The sequence below is a fragment of the Poeciliopsis prolifica genome, unplaced genomic scaffold (genome assembly GCF_027474105.1).
Source record: "Poeciliopsis prolifica strain line A6 unplaced genomic scaffold, Auburn_PproV2 SCAFFOLD010, whole genome shotgun sequence".
NCBI lineage: Eukaryota > Metazoa > Chordata > Actinopteri > Cyprinodontiformes > Poeciliidae > Poeciliopsis > Poeciliopsis prolifica.
The window spans coordinates 679,659-699,859 of NW_026562385.1; the positions used below are offsets into that span (position 1 = coordinate 679,659).

A 20,201-nucleotide genomic window follows, 5' to 3' on the forward strand; every position below is an offset into this window, starting at 1 on the left:
TCAACTATTTTTAGCTCAATTTTTGGAAACTCTTTCTGAGAAACTTTGCCCCCACCACAAAGCAACGACTTCTCAGAAAATGTTACTCAGAAAAGTAGTATTTTCAGCATTTTGTAGTTAAATTTGGTTTATTTCATTTAAAAAGAACATGAAGGGATAAGTCAGGAGGAAAAGTGGCAGCACCTGTAAATTATCTGGAAAGTTTAACTCTAAATGTAGTTACTAAGTGCTTTGTGAACTTCTGAATTTGATAAAGCCCTAGTCAAGTACAGATTAGTACATTCAAAATTTGGTCCATCAAAATTATAATGCAAGTAAAATTCACTATAATATCATCATTATTTTCACTGAAATATAATCACAAATCACTTATTTTGCACAACTGTGACAAATTGTTCACTTATTTCAGCCAACCAAAATATACCAAGCTTATTTTCATCACAGAAGTTTTCATTTATTTTATTTCATTTAGGTATTTAACTTTCAACAAATGGTTCAACATGTCACAACTGTTTTTATTCCTTTAGTATACAGAAAAGGAAAATTTACTTTTTACAGTGCAAATATGGCAGAAAAACTGATTTCTACACTATACCTCAAAAGACAAGCTAAAGCAAACATATAGACCTATATACTTTATATAAATCTTTAATTCCAAATATTTTTATTAAAATCTGTATTTAAAAAAAAATGAGAAAGATTTTAATGGTTCTAGTGACTTTTATTTGATAGTAAATTGACAGTACAGTAGGTAATGAGAGAAAGGGGAAGACATGTGGCAAAGGACACCAGGCCGGGAATCGGACTTGAAACAGTCATGCCGAGAACCAAGGCCCCCATATGTAGGTTGTGCTTAACCCCTGCGCCATCACAGCACCCCTAAAATCAATAATTCAATTTAATCAACAGAGGCTTATAAATTATTTGACTATTTCAAGACAAAGCAAACAAAAAAAACATTCTAGTGATGCTGTGGTGGCACAAGGGGCAAAGCATGACCCACGTGGAGGCCTTAATCCTCGTGGCAGTAGTCGCAGGCTGGATTCCCAGACTGGCGACATTTGCCGCATGTATTTCCTCTCTCTCATTACCGTCTTTCCTGTTGAACTATTTTCAAATAAAGGCCACTAATGTCAACAAAACTTTGAAAAAAAAAACAACCTAAATTCTAAGTCTAACTTTTTTCTGACATTTTATATTTAACTATTATGTTTATGTACAGATAATATACAATGAGACTTATTTATTATCTTTCTTTCCAACTCCCTTTCCCTGCTCTACTCTCTCTCTTCCTTTTTTATGAATCCCTTGACATTTCTCTCGTCCTAAATCTGTCCCTGTGTGCATCTGGGCAGGGTTTATATTCTTTTTCATAAAGAAGCATTCTTTATTTGGGCTGACAGAACAGGTCAAAAGTTTATCTTTCTGATTTGGGCCTATAGTTACAGGATGTCCTTGTTCCCGGTAGGGAGATGATGGCCGTGAGTTCACTTTCCTTGGACTTCCCGTTCTTGGAGAGTTATGCCTAGATTTAACATCTTTTTTGGGGACAAGGTTTAAGTCCAAAGATAGTGGTCTGCCAAATACTGGACTAAGAGGAATCACAACATTCTCTCCTGGAGCACCAAGAGTAAGAAAGACTTCTGGTACTTGATAGTCATTCTTCATTCCCTGAAACAGAAAAAAAGACAAAGAAATGCTTCAGGATTTTTTTTAAAACAATTTGTGCAAACTCAAAACATTCATGGTCTGTGATAGCACTTACTGGCTGTGGTGGTGTCACACTCAGTGATACTTTCAATGTCATCTATTGGAGAAAGCAAAAACATCAACACAAAAATAATTAGGTGAAATTCATTCTGCCATGAACTCATTCGCCGCATCCCTTCAAGGATTCCACATGTGAATGTACTTCATTGAAAATACTCAGAGCTGTATTCCCCCAGATGGGAGTATATCAGAAATTCCATAGGAATTTGGACTAGTTTATATGATAAATGTCTATCACTCTATACTTCTAGAGAAATTATAATGAAGTTGTATCTCCAGTTTTGTTTCTACCTGTGCTTGAGAGTTTTGATTCATCCTGAATTCAGTCTCAGGGGTAAATGAAGCAGACTTTGGTAAGGCCAAGGTAGAGCTTGAATCTGCATCAAAAATTTGGGGCTGAGAGGAACTTCTGCGAAAGGACTTCCTTGATGTAGCAGGTGTTCCTTCATTCACAATAATATATGTTGGTGATGCCTAGAGAAAGAAATACATTTCATAAATGTCTAGTCGTATACTGTACCATTAGAGCATTAGTTTATAGACACTGCTAAATACAGTTTTTTTTAACATAATAGGTCAATATGTTTCTTTACATTAAAAATTGATGGAATACAAATTTTTTATATCCAAAGAAATCTGTAAATTCTAAATGTATAGCTATAAAAGCTGAGCTATTAAATTTTGCGAAACAAAAACAAATAAACCGCAAGTTTCAATTAGCAGCCTTTGCCAATTTTCAGTTTGTTACCTATCCGATCATTTATACTCACGTTTTTCTTTGCTTCAGATATTCGACTTGTTCCTGGAGAATGTTGATCTTGTAGCCTGACTGCTTGACTGGAGTTCTTACTGTTGACGAATGCGATAGGTTTTGACCCTATTGAGAATATTTAAGTTATTTCTGACATCTCAAAGACAGAATTAAATTTGAAATATTTTGTCCTGTGTGTTTTTCTTACCCATGAGCCCATTATTCAAAGGGCCGCCATTGTGCACTTGAGTGGCGGCTGTACTTCGGCAAGGTTGTAAATAGCATCGTTGGTCTTCCATTCGACCGTTTTGAGAATGTGTTATCATATCAAAAAAAGGCTCCTGCTCAGCTGCAGATAAATCCTACATTAGGAAAAGATAAGAAAAAGCATAGGCATCTTATCTGACCTCTGATCTGTTGCTGTCAACAGATCAGAGATCTGATCTATTTTTGACATTGCTTCAGAACAAAATATGGATTTATTCCTAAAATTATAAGCAGCATATTTTACAAAAAGTTCCCTTACCTGCCAATGTTGAGGAGCATTAAAGACAGCTGTACTCTCAGGAGGTTTATCAGATGCATCATTTATGAGATTTCTGTGCTCAGTCGATGGGTTGTTCAAATTTTTTAGGATTTGTGGTGCAGAGCATCTTTGTTCCTCCATCCTTGAGCCCTATAATAGAAAAATATATTAAAAATAAATGTTAAATTTAGACTATACTACACATTACTTGCCAATAAAAAGGCAAATATACATATGTGTGAAATACATAACTTCAATTGATCAAACATGCGGTGCCAACCTGGACTCTTGAAACTAAATAGCATAAATATCTTTCATCCATTTCAGCAGGAGTTACTCTTGATATGGTGCCTCTGTTCTGTATTCCTGGTAATGATGGAAGAAACATACGCTGGTCATCAAGTCGTCTGCCCTGGGAGTTTGCGACCAAACTGAAGAGTTTCTCATCATCTAGTAAAGAAAAAAATTAAACCCAGATTTTAACATCAAATATGTACTAGATTACATCAACATATCTGATCAAAAGTGGTTTTTAAGTCAAAGAAGAATTATGCCTCTAACCTTGTGGCGTTGTGCTTCGAGTGAGTTTGGAACTGTGCAACCCTTGAGGATCATCATTTAACGCACTTCGTTGTTTCTCTTTATTTTTTGGATTTACATCTGAGTTTATGCTGAAGGAGGCTGAGCGCGCTGTACCCGAAGCAGGTGATAATTTTGAATTATTTTCATAAATATGGGCCTGTGGACCTTGATGCTGAGGCAGGCAACACTTTTGGTCATCCATCCTGGAACCCTGAAGTTAGAGCAGGAATTATTTTTTAAAAATTATCCGGCAGAATTTTAGGTTTCATAGCCACAATAAAAACAGATTTTCCTTTAGAAAATAAACAAATACATTATTAAACATATTGGGTAATATGTTTGATAGAGAACATGTGGTGGTGTTTTTTTTTGTTTTTTTTTTTAATAACAATGGTGAAAATATTTTCACCATTGTGAAAATTTACTGACCTGGGCTTTTGAGACCATCTGAAACAAGCAGCTTGAATCTCCTTTATTGTAACCAATTTCATTCTGTGATGCTGATAATGATGAAAGTGATACTCGCTGGTCATCTAGCCGTCCACTTTGAGCTCGTGTCAAAATGTTAAAAAAAAAATCCCGATCTGATGATAAAATTCAACATATGTAAGTTTTTCTAAACACTACCTTACATAAATAAAAAAAAACTGTATTAATATTGAAAGTTTGTGCTCTTTTTCAGTATTGGTTTATGAATTTGAGGAAGGTTTGAAAGTTTGGGTCGACAGGGAGTACCTGCGTTAGGACTCAAAACGCAGCTCTGGTCCTCTATACGTCCACGCTGGCCATGAGTGATCATACTGAGAAACTTTTGCTGTTCTTCTGGTGATTCTTCCTTTTTTATTTATGTGAAAAGATTGGGGGGAAAGGTCAATATGAACATTTAATTATGCAACACTAAAGAATAGTAGAAATTTCATATATTTTACACCAATCATTTCTTAGAACAGACCCTTAAAGAATTGGAGCGTTGACGCTGAGAAGGAACTTGTAACTGATTTACAGGAGCCACTTGACGCTTTTTGTCGATAACTGGAGTACTCTGTGTCACAGAGATCAAAGGGTTTGCACCAAGGTCATTTTTACTATCTGATGCCTAGAAAAACAAGAAACAATTTTAGTAGTAGTCAGTAATTAACTCAAAACAAGCAGGTCCACATATTCAACTCTTTCTATGTTCTAGTCTATGTCCTGGTAGTTAAACAAACAATGAGAGCTGTAAGTAAAATATTTTTTGTCTACCATCTAATGTATGGATAAAAATGGTTTGGGGAAAGCCAGAAGAAAAGATACTCAATTCAAAAACTAACAAGGATTTAAGTTATTATCCCCGTTATTAGTCAGTCCAGCTCCAAAAAGAATGTTGAAGATAGACATTAAATGGCAACACAATTAAAATAAATAAGGTTTGAACTGTAAACTTCAGTTACGGTTTTACAGAGTACTCTGTGTAGAAGTAAAAGAGTACCTTAAGCAAGAACTTTGCAGAAAGAGTCAAATAAAAAAAATACTGCTAACGCACAATTATACTTGGATTGCCACAGATGTCTTACCTCAGTATCAGTAGCTTCTGATTTGAACTTAATTCCAGCAGATGTCATCTTGTAAAAATTAAAAGGCGAAAAAAATGTGATTGCGAGGAAAGATATGAATAAAATAAACTGCTATTCAAAAAGAAGATTCCAACTGATGCTCCTCCAAATGCTTGCTGAACATGACATGGTAAAGTGGTTCTGAGTCCTGAGTATTAACCCGTCATTAAGAGTCAAGCCAGCCCTCCTTTCTTAATATCACCATTTATAATCCTGGATAAAAACATAATCCTGACCATAGAGCAGGATGATCTCTTTTCATTAGAGATGTACACATTCTTCATTTTGATCCGCCATTTTACTTAAACTTGATGTTTGCTCTATTTGAAGCAATTAAAGTCACTATTATGATACTTGCATGTCAAACCAATAAAACTGACGTGAAGTATACACAACACCTCTTGTCCTTTTGTCCATTTTTGCAGGTTTTATTTCCCAAATTGCAAGCAGATCTTAATATTAGAAGAAAACATGAGGGAAACTATGTTACAAAAACAAAGTATCAAACAGGCAAATTAAATATAGAAATTATATTTTACTCATATGGTCAAAGACTGAAAATATTACTCAAAGGATTTTGGCTAACATCAGATCATCTAAAATGTCCAGGAATTAAAAGAAAAAAAAACAACATTTGAAAGTTTTATTTTTATTGAATAGAGACACAAAATACCCACTCTACACGTTTCCAGCAATATATTAATTTAGTCATGCAATACTTCAAAAATATTTTATTACAGCAGTTGAGATTCTAAGATACAATTACCTACATATGAAAACAACCCTAGCAGCCTTCAGTCTTTTTCATTCATTACTTTAACTGTCATCCCAGAAAATCACAATTTCACTAATTGCATCATCTGATATACAAGTAACCATCTTGGCAAACCGAACAAGATTTTTGGTTGATAATAGGTTAATCAAAATACATGCATCTATATAAATATTTCTTACACATCTAGTCGCTAGAACAAAAGCGTTTAATCCAGGCAAAAATACATCCAAAATAAAATAAGAGTAAGTTAAAGAATAAGCCATTTCCTTCCACAGTTACATCCATAGGTTCTCTTCATATTCAAATTAAGTTAATACAATATCAAAGACAGCACACCAGAAACCAGTTAAATGAAAAACCTTTCCTTTATATCTTGTGCTTTTACCTACTTGGGGCCTAAAAAATGAATTGGAAATTTATTCCAGACCCTTCAAGTCATTAAGGAAGGTGGTTGGAGTCAAGATGTGAGAGGATCCTATCAAGACAAAAAAATGTAAACATTGATAATTAGAAAAAACTGGGAACTTTATTCCGGAAAGAGCTTTGAGAATTACAACTGAAAAACAAAAAACTTCTCTCACCGATAAGCACTTCCCATTTTCCATCAGTGCTTCGAGTGACTTCATAAGCAGAACGCATCTCTGAGTGCGACACCCCTCCAACCACAAAAACAATCAAACGAGGACCGGAGCGATATTCTGTTGGAGTCTTATTTTTGTGCCAGTTTCCAAAACGTGCACTGCTGTAGGAGACATGACACTAGTGTCATTACTTACAAAATAATGCAAAGTTAGCACTTTTAATGGACTTTCAATACAACTTTTGAGAGCAACTTTGCATTAAAAGTGTTATTATTTACCAAATGACACTTCATGGTACCGGTCATAGACATTCATAAAGATTCCATGTTTATGAGAGTGTCATGTTTTTTTGACAGGCACACCCTCAGTTTTTTTTTTTTTCTGTTGGGCTTAAACATGTTGCATAATGATTATTTATGCATTATGATAATCTTTTTCATAATGGTCCTCCACTCAAAAATTCAACCCATCTTGTCTGGTTTTGCACAACCACTATAAGATGGAGTTACTTATATTTAATGTTGCACTTTGCTTAAAAGGAAGCAAGAAAACATTGTGCATTAGACAGATTATGAACAAAACACAGACGATCGTTTGCAGACGAAGCCTCATCATAATGGGAATTCCCTAGGGGATTGCAGTGCGTTCAAAGTAAAGCCGACCTATTTTCGGCTTTTTAACTTCAACTTAATCTGTCAGAAGCTTGGCTCCAATTTAGTTACAGGGATAAAAGCTTTCATTGGACATTACCCGATATATGCTTTAATTTAAAACATGTCAGTCATTTTTTGTTATGCCCATGCAAATTCTGTCTTGTATACTTTAAAATGTTTGTGTTGGATCTACCTGACCGCAGTCTGAGTCGTGTTGATTGGTGCTGGATTAGAGATGAAGGGCCACTGTTTCTTATCCAGTTTGTCTTCTATAGCATTCTGCAAATACAGAAGCACAAAGTGTGTCAAGTGCAGAAATCAATTTAGGTCGACAAAATCTAAAATGGAACTTAATCATTAATACCTCCATGATGTCCTTGATGGTGGGTGCCCATCTAGAAAGTTGGTAGGTACTCTCTTTTCGTTCCTTCCGCTCTGGCAGCATGTTGCCAGCATTGCGGCCCTGGCAGAAAAAAATTTATGTTAAACAAATAAAGAGGGCGTACAATATCAGTAACAGTAGTATGAAAACTTGAACATAACAGCTCAATTACATTAAGAAATTTACCCCGGTTATAATGTTACAGCCAAGGTTTTGTATGTTGTAGATAACTTTGCTGTCTTCTGGTGTTATGTTGGCATGCTGGATGAGCTTGGTAAGGATCTCCTGCCCAATGCCTAAAGATATTGACTCAGTTGTGAATGTAGTTAAAACGTTTTTAGCATTTTATATACTATATATTATTCTTCAAGGAAAAAATATATAGCAGACACCAGTTAGCACATTAAGAGTTAAGTAGTGTCCATTCAAAATGATTGCATAATTTAAAACATAATATGACATACCTTTTTTCTTGTGGAAAATGAACAGCAGAATGATGCGGATTTTGTCATAAGCCCCAATTTCATTGTCGAGCAGAACAGGAACAATGCTCTTCATGGCATCTTTTAGAGCTTCCCCCTCTGCATTTTCTCCCATTACCAGGTCCTGGGGAAAACAGTCTTAGTTAGCTACTGACTGCAACTGAAAAATATGAATCATTAACTCAAGTTAGCTGACAGTGAACAGAAAAGCAGCTGACATAACAGCCTGCTCCTCTTCTTTTTTCTCAATACATTTTTTGTGATCCTGTTGACTGTTTGCAATAAGACATTTGATGGTCCTGTGATCAAGCCTCAATATCTCAGCAATTTTAAGAGTACTCTATCCCTCAGAAACCTTTGGTCATTCTAGTCAAATCTCTTTTTTAACCCATTCTGCCTAAAGAAATGAAGCTGCCTAATATATAAGCACATCTTGATATAGACACACATCTTCTACCATGCTTAACTCCAATAAGCATTCAAGTCTAGCTTAAAGTTAGAACAAATGCCTAAAAAAAGATATGATCAAAATACACCCTTGCATAATAATGTGCACACGATGTATTAAATAATGATCAGCAACATTGCATTAGACATTTAATTATGGTCGCCTAACACTTTAAACAAATGACAGCTGAAAGAACTACTGGTGTTTGGACCACACAAACCATCTCAGAGCCAAAACATGCCCACAGGATTAAAGAGACAGCTTTCAGAGATGCTGACAATCCATTAGAGTGCAGATGAGTGATGTGCTCATACAAAAGCACCCATTAACACTTGTATCCCATAATACTACAAGCATGCCTTGATCTTCATTTCCTGTGTGCTTGAGATTCATCTGACATAGTACTAAATGTTGCAGGGCACATCCCTTCTGGAAGTAGGTCTGGCACAAAACAAAACACAATGAGCTCAACACTTGTGTGGACTGTGGCTTCCCCTAGTGCTACAACTGGCTGGCAAATGAATATAGCAGAACGTATTACATGTGTACTAAATTCCTATCAACATTTCTGTAGATAGATGGATGTCTATTGCTGCTCCCACACTTTTTATGCAATGCTCGGATCATAATTTACTACTAAACATCACCGGCCAGTAACAATCACATTTGACAATATCTAGGAAAGCTAAAGTGGGGGAAAAAAAGAAAAAAAAGGAAACAGTGACAAGCTGAAGTCAAATATTGTACAGAATAGTCTAATTGACTCTCAGTTATTGTCAGTGTAACTAAGAAGCCGTAGCCAGTCTCTGTAGCCAAAAGATTCAGACTGAGATTAACCTTTAGAACTAACTCCAATAACATTTGTGTTTACATTGAAAATACATACAATAGCAACAATGGCTATAATAATGTTGAAGACAGTTAAAAATGCTCAGTATCTACTGAACACTCCATACTGACCTGCTCCACTTCACAGAGTTTATCAAGAGATGATTTGAATTTGGTCATGCAGGCTTCAGCTAGGTGCAAATGAGTAGAGTACTGTGAAAGAAATGGGGTAAAAAAAATAACTTGATTAAAGAAATGTAGAATATATTTAATGACCCAAGCAACATTTAATTTTACCATGACAGAAAAGCATCCTGAAATAGCTCAACTAAGCAGTGTTTCAGAAATACCAACACTTGATCAACTGCCATTGTATTTGCAACTGATCAACATAAAAATATGACAAAGCAAAGAAGCAGCTTGTTGAATGAGATTGTCATTCCTGAAGATGAAGAAAACAAGCACAAACTATGATCAGCATTCTTCATTTTTATTTATTTACTAGCTACAAATTCTCCTAACTTTATAAAGATACTAAAAAAAAAGTTTAAAACTTCTCACCATGCTGAGTTCCTTCTGATACTGTGGCATCTTCTTTAACATCTGAGAAAGGTCTTTAATATTGGCCTGAAATACAAAAAAAGTGACAATTATAAACTTTTCATTATACAATTGCCAATCTCTTATTGACAACTTTCTCCAATATAAATTTGTAATAAATAAGGAAGCAACATGCACTTACATTATCAGTAGACATTCTCTTGCTTTCGCAAAAGGTGCGAAGTAGTTCTGTCACTTTCCTGGAATAATGGGTTAATATGTAATCAAAATATTAATAATGTGCAATCATGCTTTAATATTTTGCATTAACGCAAATATCCTAAAGTCTTAAACACTAAACTGTAATTAAATGTTTTGTGAAATTTTTTCTGTCTCTCGCTGCTGCAATTATTATTATGTACAGAAGCATTAAGGAAGGCGGCTTAAAAATTTACTCCATTTCTATTTTATCTAATGTCCCAATACTAAATTTCAGAATATCAAAACCCGGTGAAAGCAATTGACCAGAACACATGGAAATATCATATAATGGGATTAATATATGAAAATAAGAAACTCACTTTGTTACATCTGCAATGTGCATATGCCTGAGTTGAACCCAGAGGTCATCATCTTCATCCAGTAGCACTTCTCTTGCTTTTGAATTCCCAATGCCAGTTGACTGGTAACTGAACAGTAAAGGATTACGTCAAAATAAGTTACACACAATCTTTCTTAGGTAACTTGCAAGACACTTATTAGGGGAAAAAGTAAAATGCTGACATACGTATAGATGTCTTGTTTGATATCTAGCAAGTCATAAGCCATTGCTTGGAAGGTCAGCTCATGCAGAACAGGTGAGATGGGATCAAACCCACGATCAACAATCAGCAGTTGGGATCGTGCCTTATCTGGACCCTTTTATTTAAAAAACATAAATAAACAAGTCATGCTTTCAAATGTTTTTGCAGCTCAACATGAGCTAATATTTAAGCAAACATGCACTTTTGACATCAATGAAAGCAAACCAGATAGTTACATGGCATGCTTATCAAATTCACTTTATATGTGGAGGCAAAAAGAGAAAAGAGAGCAGTAATACATGCCTGTTAAGACCCATCCTGAAAGAAAGGAAATGTGAGCTAAGAAAGACAGAAAATAGAAGAGTAAGAGGGAAAAGATTCAGCGAAGCTTGTATTAAAAAAAAACAAAAAACAAACAAACAGAAAAATAAAAACAAAAATCAAAGTAAAGTCAAGGGCTGAAGATGGAAAACTACTGAATATATTTCCTAACCTCCCCCATTTTTGGGTTGTCTGCTTTGTGAGCATTAAGGCGCTGGTAGATCTCTTCAGCCAGTTTAGCGTTTTCTTCCGGTCCCCTGGAGAAGCAAATTATTACACACCTTCAATCAGCAGGCAAATTAAGAGACAAATTAGTTTTAAAATTCTGTGCAGTATGTTTTTCATACTTGCGGTATCGGATTGCAGGATACTCGTTGAGTGTGTCACACAGTGTTGCAATCTGTTCTGCAACATTTTCCATCATTTTGTTTATATCACTGCTTTTCTCTTTGCTGTAGAATGAGGACAAAGAAGTTGGATCGTCCAGGGAGAATACCTGCAGGGATTAAACAGATTTATATTTATGTAAATTTGTTTGCATTAAATGGACAAGTAAACCATTTACATAAAAAATTAGTTGCAGTTGCAGGATTAATTTGCATTATATTGTAAGTCAGTTAATAAGTATGGCTATTTATCACCCATGCTTAAAAATACAATCAACTTTAAAAGTTATATCTCAAGTGTATGGTCTGCTAGTCAATTAATTTTCCTTTTTCTTTTTTTTTTTAAATACACAATTAACTTCATTTGAAGCTATAAAAACATAAAAACCAGAAAATATGGTTGTTGTCTAACACCAAACACAAAGACTAAGAGGAACAGAACAGCATTTAATAAATAAAAGAAAATGACTTTTCAAAGAAACTTAAACATGCTGTAAATCAATAAGAATTAGTTACATCGGTAACAAAATAAAAAAATGTGTACAATAATTAAGTTTTGTTTTTTTTAAGTGCTGACCTGAGACTCATTGGGCAGGAATGCAACATTGATCTCTTTTAAAGTCTTGGCAAACTTGGCAACTCTGGATTTCCCAATCTTAGCAAAAAGATTGTCAGGACAGGCTATGAGAAACAGGAAATGTTAACAAAAGAGGTTATTTTAAACTCCATATTTATTGTTATGTCAGGTATTACTGTAATACATCTCAGAATAATAAGTGTCCAGTATTCAAATGCTTGCATCTTACTGTCAGTGAAGAAAATGTGTGCTGCTTTGTAAGTAAATGCTGCATCTTTAAAATCATTGATTAGGGCATCAACTGACTGCAATTGGAAAAAAAAATAGAATATTTTAAAGATTTTTGAGCAAGACAAGTAATTTCATAAAAACTTCCAACAAAAAAAAAAAGTTACCTTCTCCACTGGTGTAATCAAATAGATGGCCTCCAAACTTGCAATTGGCTCCCTGCGTTTGTTGATATCTTCCACAACTGAAAATCAGAAAGGAAAATAATTACATGCCACTGGGGGAGGGGAGGTCATCAATGCATTGTAATATATTTTTTTTTTCCAATTCAATAGTGATTCAGAAAAGTCTGTGAATCGATTAGATGCCCTGGTCAGTGGGTTGGTACAATGGTACAAAGCATTAAGATAGCACTATAAGACACAAGTCTGCAAACGTACTAGTCACACCCTCAGCCAAAATGTCCGACATCTTGCAGCATGAAGACAGAATTCTCATGGTCATGTGATCCACAATTAAGACCTTTGGATGGAAATAGAACAGGTCAGTATCACAAAACGGGTATGAAAACAATGTATCTCTGAATTCTTATTACCTTCCATTCGCCTTCTTTCTTTACGCTCTTGATGACCCCAGTGAGAATTTCTGCAGAAGAAAAACAACTATTAAAAAGATATACATAGCACAAATTTAACCTAATATCAAAGAACTGACAAAACATCCATAAATTACCAAAAATTGTTGCATCATCCTAAACAAGTAAATAAAGTTAAATATTTAAAGTAATATGTCTGTGATAAGAATTTTTCCACCTAGTGAGTTTTTCTGTTGTACCTCAATTTTGTAACTGCTTTTTGATGCATGGAAGAGTAAATTGGAGGATTTGTCCCAATACCCATCACACAGGTATCATAACATTGTGTATCATTAAGAAACAATGCATAATGAATTTCTGTTTAGTGATAAATAGTACAAGTTTTCCATCAGTTAAATTGCTGATGTAAATAACACGATCAGTGAGGTCCAAAAATGTATTACTAAAGCAAACATCAGTTCTCTTCAATGATGATTACTAAAAATACAACTCTTTATCATCATCATAATCGTACAATTCGCCATGCAGGGAACTGTGAAACACTGCATACAGCTGTCAGCAAGTGTTTTTATCGATAAATCAGAGAGCGAGAGAGAAAGAGAAGGAGAGAGAGAGAGAGAGAGAGAGAGACAGAGAGAGAGACTCATCTCAGAGCGGTGTTTGAATCTCTACCACTGAATTAAGCTTATATTTTTATCTTAGAAAGGGGTGCGAACTATGTGTTCGTCAAAAAATTTTATCACTATACTACTTAAAATGACAAATTAAAGAAGCAAAATGTCTACGTTAAATTTCAGCTATTTTTAAGGATAACTTCAAAACGAAGACTAGTTTTAAGTGACTTATAGAATTAGCAGAATTTAGTGCATAAACATTTCTGCTTGTAGAATATAACCATGCAGTAAATAAAACATTGGGATTATTGAAACACAACACAAAATAATTTCCACCTACCAACGTTAGTGAAAGTAGTAATTTTGCTGTTAACTTAAGATTGGCATACCCTGGAAAATATGCTTAAAAACGTGTGTTCTTGTTAACATGTACTAGGTTGACGCCTAAAATATCTCTTATGATTAAATTCATTTCAAAGTTGGCGAACTTCCTTTTACATAAGCTAGCAGGTGTTAGCTTGGCGACTTCTGCTGTCGCAGTTTTTATTTTTCAAAGATATCAACAGTAACAGAAAACAAACAAACAAAAAAAAAGGTGTTAACTACCTGAGTCACGATAGCACCTTTTACCCACGTCTTAATATTATTTCCTTCTTCAGCAGAAGGGTTTTAATTGGAGCAAAACAGGAAGAGGCGGCTGGTACAACAACAGTCTGAAAACAGTTCTATTATGCAAGTCTTGAATATGCTACAAAACAACAACAACAAACAAACGACCTAAACTACCTGTACCAACTTTAACAAAGCTCAAACTTCATAAGTTATGACCGATATTTTACTTACTGTCTCCAACTACCGCTTTCAATCCACTCGGTGCCATCTTGACAAGGAGTGTACTTTAAAGTCAGTCACTTCCTCATGTTAAGAGCTTTGCTGTAGAAAGCTCAACATTGCCACCTAATGTCGGTTACTATTATTACAATATGATGGTGCAACAAAATCAGGCTGTTTCATGAGCAAGTATCAAATGTCAGTTTCTCATAAACTAACATTTAAAAGGAAAATATATAAAAATAAAAATAAAAAGAAAGCTAAACAATATATTTAATGGTGATCTGCCTTTTATATTATAATACCATCATGCAAGTAAGTCTCATTTTCAAAATGTATTAGAGCAAAACAAAATAAAAAAAAAAATGAACAGGTGCACAAAATAAGTTTACAAACTGAGATATATTTCTGGATACTTCTATCTGCCAAATGTGTCAAGGCAATCATCCAATGGGCTTTGGGAAACACATGTCAACACCTTTTCACCATAAGATCTTCAGCTGTTTATAGCTGTGAGAACACATCCAAAATGTAAGACTGTCTTGAAAAGGAATCGCAATTATCTCTAGTGTATTCATCCTGGAGAGCTTATTGAGCTACTGTAAGTTGGCTCATGCCCTGCGACATACTAGCGATCTGACCAGGGTGTACCCCACTTCTCGCCCAAAACGTTTGCTGGAGCTAGACACCAGCACTCCTCCTCATCCCACTAGGACAAGGATGTGCAGAAAATTGATGGATGGAAGCTGGCTCATGGTGTCATTTCAAAGCATGCCAAAACTCGAAAGCTCCTTAAAGTACTTCTTAAAACAAGTTGTAACCAATAAGAGTGCAACACATCAATCATCAAGTAAAAATGTTGCAGGGTGAAAAGTTTAGTTGTGACATATATGAGTTTTAAAACTGATGAGTGAAACAAACAAAAATAGAAAGAGAGTTCTCAATAGCTCAAACAATCTTAGACTGTTTCTTCTTTAGCTATTTTAAATACTGATTTATCCAAACTTTGCTGATCTAATCATTTGGCAATATATGGTATATATTGGTTTACACCTTTTGATTTAATTTTTTCAGTCCTTCTTAAGTTAAATCTTTGTAAACCAAATTCACAAGACAATAAAATCAACTGAATATACACACTTGAATTATAAAAGAGTACAAGCATCTCTGGAAAGATTCCTAAATCTTTGGATAATAACATTGTAGCCATAAATTTAAAAAACACATACGCTGCAGTCTTTTTGTGAACTGCAACTTGAAAAAGTGATGCAGAAAACCACGGCACTTCAAGAATGTCAACTGATTTAATAATAAATCATCCTACAAATTCTGTTTGTTTTTTCTTCCTTTTAAAATGATCCTTGATCAAACCAGGCAAAAATAAAATAACAAAGTTGGTAAAATACATTAAGAGTATTTGTTTAATCTGCATCACACATAAAAAAAGCAGCTCCAGAAAACTATGTATAACATAGTATGTACCCAAAGAAAAAAGAACAATTAAAACATAAAGAAATCTTGTATAAAATATGTCATTAATAAATTTAACATCAGGCAAATCCTTGACAACTGCCATGCACACCTTCAGATTGCATTAGTCTTGCAGGTCGTTCTGTTGTCTCATGCCAGATAAAAGCAATCTCTTTTCCTCAAGCAAATATTGCCAGAAATTTGTTTTTACACTGAACATTCGAAAAAAAATTTCCTGAACACAAAATCTTCAGTTTTCAGACATTTTTTTTAATATCTGTTGCTCCCTTCGAACGCGCATCCGCTCTTTAAAGTCTTCCAACTCCTTTCTCTGAAAAAAAAAATCAACAAAAAATGTAACACAAATGATAGTAGAATTATTGTGGTATTCAGAAGTTCATAGAGACAAAATGTGAACAGGATGTACCTCATTATTTAAAAAAAAAAAAAAAAAAAAAAAACAGCTAAAAGTGAAGATGAACCAAAAAACATGGCATAACATGTAATAAGTATTTAATTACCAATTAAAAACCTAATTTGTGTATTGTTTATAAGTTAAAATCTTTTTTTTTCTTTGATTATTACTCTAAAAACAAAATCTAATGTAAAAAGAAAATCTTGTTTTCTGCATTTTACTAAGTAAAAGACCCTATAAACATCAGCTCTGTGCATCTCACCCGTGATTCTTCGTCCGGTGGGAAGATTTCCCTCTGGGAATTATAAAAGAATCAAAGTATGAAAATAAATATTAATTATAAAAAATAGAACCATGAATTAATAGAATAATTTCAGAAGGATTAGTATGCAACATTAAAACAACAACACAGGAGAAATGGCTGACCTTTCTCTTAACGATATACTCCTCAAAGTACTCCGCCTGGTTTGAGATCCAAAACATGGTCACGGGAAAAGATAAATAGAGCATCATCTAGCCAAGAGAAAGTGATCAGAAGAAGAGAATGCTGTAAACTTGTAAACATCATCTACCTGCATCGTAAACTGACAAAGAAAAACGTTTCTTCATCTTAAAAGGTAAAACTTCAGACTGAAATATTTTTGGTTAGTTTCGATACTTTTACTTACTCTGAACATCTCTATTTTAACGCCCATTTTCACGTCAAGTTCTTATCCACAGCCGTATTACCTAAACGCAAAACACAAGACCTTCAGACTGACTTCCGGGTGTTTGCTGCCTATTCTTCTTCTACCTCCTTAAATTCAGTCACTTCAATTTTCTGCAGTATTGCCGCCACCCCTCTGTCTGGAGTCGAAGTGCACAACATGCGAGTGGATAAAATGGTTGGAATGATGACCCTTGTACCCACATTGTGTTTCCACATCTTTTACAGCTGGTTATGTGCTCTAAAAATGTAAATGATGTAGAATATCGTTCGTTTTTATTACTCATAGACAGAAATATCATTCAAATTCCCGATACTGTAAATAAACCACTGATTTGTGTTTATTGTAATGTTGTTTTATTGCCCTCCATGTTCATGTTGAAAACTAACATCTTTATCTTTGACATGTCTTGCCCATCTTTAAAAAAAATAAACAGTTCACATCGCAATGGCTTTTATGACATATGGAGCAGAATTTTGTTTTTCATGCTAACAAAATGAAAAAAGCTGGGGTAAAAAATAAATAAAAAAATAATAAAAAAAAACATTTTGAGCATTTGGTAATCTCTAGAAAATAACATATTTGTCAAGACAACTCATCGGTGAATATCATAGTAAAGACAGGAAAAAAGTAAACAAAAATATAATCATCATGATGTTTTAAGGGTATAGATAATCTCCAAAATGGTATTCATGCCCATTTTTTTTGTAGAAAAACATTAACAGCAAAGTTTATTTGTAATGTGCAGCACAGTCTTTACGTCCTCAAGCAAGGACTTTTACGCGTGACGTCATCCATAACGAGAGGTGTTCAGGATCCTCGGAGAGAAAGATCCCGCGCGCCCTGGCAACCTGAGAAACACAGGTAAATGCCGTTGTTTACAACACTGTTTTGCCAGGCGTTATGCTTCAGGAATCCGAGCTAATAGAGGGCAAAAGATGGGGTAAAAGTGATGTCAATGCCTCGCCGGTAGTAAAGATGCCCGGCGCCCACAGATACCGTTCTCTTGCTCGGCGGCCTGTTCTGAGTAGCTAGCTTGCTAGCTAAAGCTAGTTTTGCAGTTGTGTGTCAAAAGACACAATAACCGCACCTAAAACGTTCATCTGCCTGACACCTATTGCCTGTTTCGCCCACGGATAGTGACAATTACTCTTCAATTCGCCCAAGGAATGTCTATGCGAGTACTGTGTAGAGCAGCCTAACGCTTGTTTTCCCATCGACTGTCTTGTGTTATGGGAGACGGTGACGCCGTCACGGTGATGGTGGCGCACACTCAGACGAACCCGTTGGCTAAGAATACATCAAATTGTTCAGTTAGCTAAGACGCTACTTATTTGTCTGAAATGTTGAACGCCAATGTATTAAACGCGGATGCTATCGTTGTTTTTCTGTTTTACTATGGATGGCATTTCTATTACGAAACCCGAGCAGTAGTCTATGCCCTATGGCCTAACATTTGGGACCTGGCTCTTCGACGGTGGTCGCTTGGTAGCAGTTATGACCTTATAATATCAAGATTTGACTCAATCTAATGATTTCCAACATCTCAAAAACCTGTGATTTTGGTCATTTTATTAAGATTACTGAGAGAAACACAAAGGAATCGGAATTAGGTTTTCCTCATTGGCTTTTAGACTGGTCTTGTTGTGGCCAGTTATAGCTTTCGTTTTCCTCCCGCAGGAGATCTACATGATTTTCTAACCTGAAACGAGTGTTTCTGTTTTTGTAAAGATAATGGATGGTACAGTTGACATACCAAAATGTGTAAGTATACGATTTTATTATAGCCAGTAGCCCACCTACAATCACATGCCAGTACAAAGCTCATTTCTTGCCTGAAGGTACAAACTACAGAAGTTAAGTCTCTGTCATTATGCTTACTGTAAACTTTACTTTTTTGTATTATGTGGTACTGAGGCTTGTATTGCCATTTGAATGTTGTAAACCCATAGTTGAATCATGAAGTTATCAATCAGGTATGGACGGTGTTACTCAGTACATCTTGTCTGTTAATAAAATTAATGAATTAAGACAGCAGTTTCTCAGCAATCAGCTTAGACTCAAGTTTTGCAAGAAATCATTTCCTAGTCACATTACTAATATGACTAATAAGCCGGTTATTAGTCACATTAACCGCATTAGATTTTTCTTGGCAAACACATTTTAGAACTGTAAACACAAACTCAATTAATTGCACAAAAAACCAAATTGGTAAAATGTCAAGAAGCTTTTGCTTTTGTTTTAATCAACTGTTGTTTTTTTCAAGCCCTGTATTTGTAGCCTCTTATTTCATTTATTTGTTACCGTGACATAATACTTGGCTGTGTTATTTTTATTAACACTCAAAATTAATGACTGAATGATATTAGTTTATTACATAAAATGTTATTTAGCTTCTCTATTGAACTGTATTGTTTATACACAGTATACAATCCCTTGTCCTTTATTTTTTCTTTTTAACTCTGCTGCTGATAGTATTTGCAAGCCTCATGCTAACCATTATTGTCGATAGAATAGACCGTTTATCACAGAGGTTTGAATCTAAATGTAAATTAATTTTGAGATTGCATTGTCAGCAACATCAATGTCTGCAATATCGCAATTGCAAAAGACTATTTTTATTGTGATTGCTGAAAACATGTCATATTTTCAAGTGTTACATATTTTTTTGCCTGCCAATAATGTTTCCCGGCTGGTAGAGAAACTGTCAATGCACTCGATGCACACACTCAATGTATATTTTTAGTTGCCATGATGTTAAAGCACACCAGAAATGGTAAGACATGATGAAGGAAAATGGTGACAAAAATATTGTCATCACAGAATTTATCACAATATCAGTTTTTCTTAATGTATGCAGATTTTGTGTTTAAAATCCGAAAAAGGTTCCATTGTCCACTACAGTTCTTGCAGTAATTGTGTATCTCTGTGGCTATATACTATTCAAATTCAGTCCCTATCCCAATTTTGATTTCAATTTCTTCATATCTTTTGAAATCTTTACTGTACTTTCTGCTGTCAAGTTCACCAATTGTAAAGATGTGAAAAAGCCTTAGAAGGTTCAATAAGGCCATCTTTTATTGCAGCATGATAATTTCACTATAAACGTTAAGGAAAAGACATTAATTTGCTCAAGCACGGTTTATCAATGAGTGGAAAATATCACACATTAAGATTTATTTTTTATTTAAGATTATTGGCACCCCTTATTTTCCATCGTTTGCCAACAGATACCTCTATCATGTTCTACAGCATTGCGATATGCACGTAGGAGGTGTCTTTCACCATTTTTTCTCCACTAACTCCTGATTGCTCAGATTCCTGTGTCCTCTCGTATGCATTCT

At 34.8% G+C, this 20,201-nt stretch overlaps 3 protein-coding genes across 4 annotated transcripts; all 3 read right to left on the minus strand.

Annotated features, from left to right (window-relative positions):
• Window positions 1–443: 443 nt before the first annotated feature.
• On the minus strand, window positions 444–5,368 carry LOC129363236 (uncharacterized). Its single transcript, XM_055035207.1, has 12 exons — window positions 5,183–5,368; window positions 4,582–4,725; window positions 4,365–4,464; window positions 4,059–4,213; window positions 3,609–3,840; window positions 3,328–3,497; window positions 3,048–3,197; window positions 2,730–2,883; window positions 2,541–2,647; window positions 2,062–2,244; window positions 1,766–1,807; window positions 444–1,671 (listed from the first exon to the last, which is right to left on the minus strand). Exons 1-12 carry the CDS (start codon window positions 5,228–5,230, stop codon window positions 1,240–1,242), a joined length of 1,917 nt encoding a protein of 638 aa, XP_054891182.1. The 5' UTR covers window positions 5,231–5,368; the 3' UTR covers window positions 444–1,239.
• A 486-nt stretch (window positions 5,369–5,854) lies between these two features.
• Window positions 5,855–14,367, minus strand: stxbp2 (syntaxin binding protein 2). 2 transcript variants are annotated; one of them, XM_055035213.1, is made up of 19 exons: window positions 14,278–14,367; window positions 12,821–12,870; window positions 12,666–12,747; window positions 12,393–12,469; window positions 12,227–12,302; window positions 11,998–12,101; window positions 11,382–11,530; window positions 11,207–11,291; window positions 10,698–10,828; window positions 10,492–10,599; window positions 10,113–10,170; window positions 9,932–9,997; window positions 9,503–9,583; window positions 8,077–8,218; window positions 7,799–7,908; window positions 7,595–7,693; window positions 7,424–7,509; window positions 6,578–6,735; window positions 5,855–6,471 (listed from the first exon to the last, which is right to left on the minus strand). In XM_055035213.1, exons 1-19 carry the CDS (start codon window positions 14,312–14,314, stop codon window positions 6,413–6,415), a joined length of 1,758 nt encoding a protein of 585 aa, XP_054891188.1. In that variant the 5' UTR covers window positions 14,315–14,367; the 3' UTR covers window positions 5,855–6,412. The 2 variants fall into 2 exon arrangements, with proteins under 2 accessions (XP_054891188.1, XP_054891186.1); XM_055035211.1 differs by having other exon boundaries at window positions 6,578–6,738; window positions 14,278–14,365.
• A 1,298-nt stretch (window positions 14,368–15,665) lies between these two features.
• On the minus strand, window positions 15,666–16,950 carry LOC129363241 (protein PET100 homolog, mitochondrial). Its single transcript, XM_055035214.1, has 4 exons — window positions 16,819–16,950; window positions 16,577–16,663; window positions 16,413–16,445; window positions 15,666–16,066 (listed from the first exon to the last, which is right to left on the minus strand). Exons 1-4 carry the CDS (start codon window positions 16,843–16,845, stop codon window positions 15,986–15,988), a joined length of 228 nt encoding a protein of 75 aa, XP_054891189.1. The 5' UTR covers window positions 16,846–16,950; the 3' UTR covers window positions 15,666–15,985.
• Between the last annotated feature and the right edge of the window lie 3,251 nt (window positions 16,951–20,201).

What these genes read in the sequence shown, in the direction of transcription:
- LOC129363236 (XM_055035207.1), bottom strand. Translation starts at nt 5,230, where the DNA reads ATGACATCTGCTGGAATTAAGTTCAAATCAGAAGCTACTGATACTGAG. An exon ending in TCGAAGCACAACGCCACAAG is followed by an intron (nt 3,498 to 3,608) that starts GTTAGAGGCATA and finishes TTTCTTTACTAG; the next exon opens with ATGATGAGAAACTCTTCAGT. An exon ending in TATCTGAAGCAAAGAAAAAC is followed by an intron (nt 2,245 to 2,540) that starts GTGAGTATAAAT and finishes TTCTTTCTCTAG; the next exon opens with GCATCACCAACATATATTAT.
- stxbp2 (XM_055035211.1), bottom strand. Translation starts at nt 14,314, where the DNA reads ATGGCACCGAGTGGATTGAAAGCGGTAGTTGGAGACA. An exon ending in TCCTGCCCAATGAGTCTCAG is followed by an intron (nt 11,531 to 11,997) that starts GTCAGCACTTAA and finishes TAATCCCTGCAG; the next exon opens with GTATTCTCCCTGGACGATCC. An exon ending in AGAGAATGTCTACTGATAAT is followed by an intron (nt 9,998 to 10,112) that starts GTAAGTGCATGT and finishes TTTGTATTTCAG; the next exon opens with GCCAATATTAAAGACCTTTC.
- LOC129363241 (XM_055035214.1), bottom strand. Translation starts at nt 16,845, where the DNA reads ATGGGCGTTAAAATAGAGATGTTCAGA. An exon ending in TTAAAATAGAGATGTTCAGA is followed by an intron (nt 16,664 to 16,818) that starts GTAAGTAAAAGT and finishes TCTCTTGGCTAG; the next exon opens with ATGATGCTCTATTTATCTTT. An exon ending in CACCGGACGAAGAATCACGG is followed by an intron (nt 16,067 to 16,412) that starts GTGAGATGCACA and finishes TTTTTTTTTCAG; the next exon opens with AGAAAGGAGTTGGAAGACTT.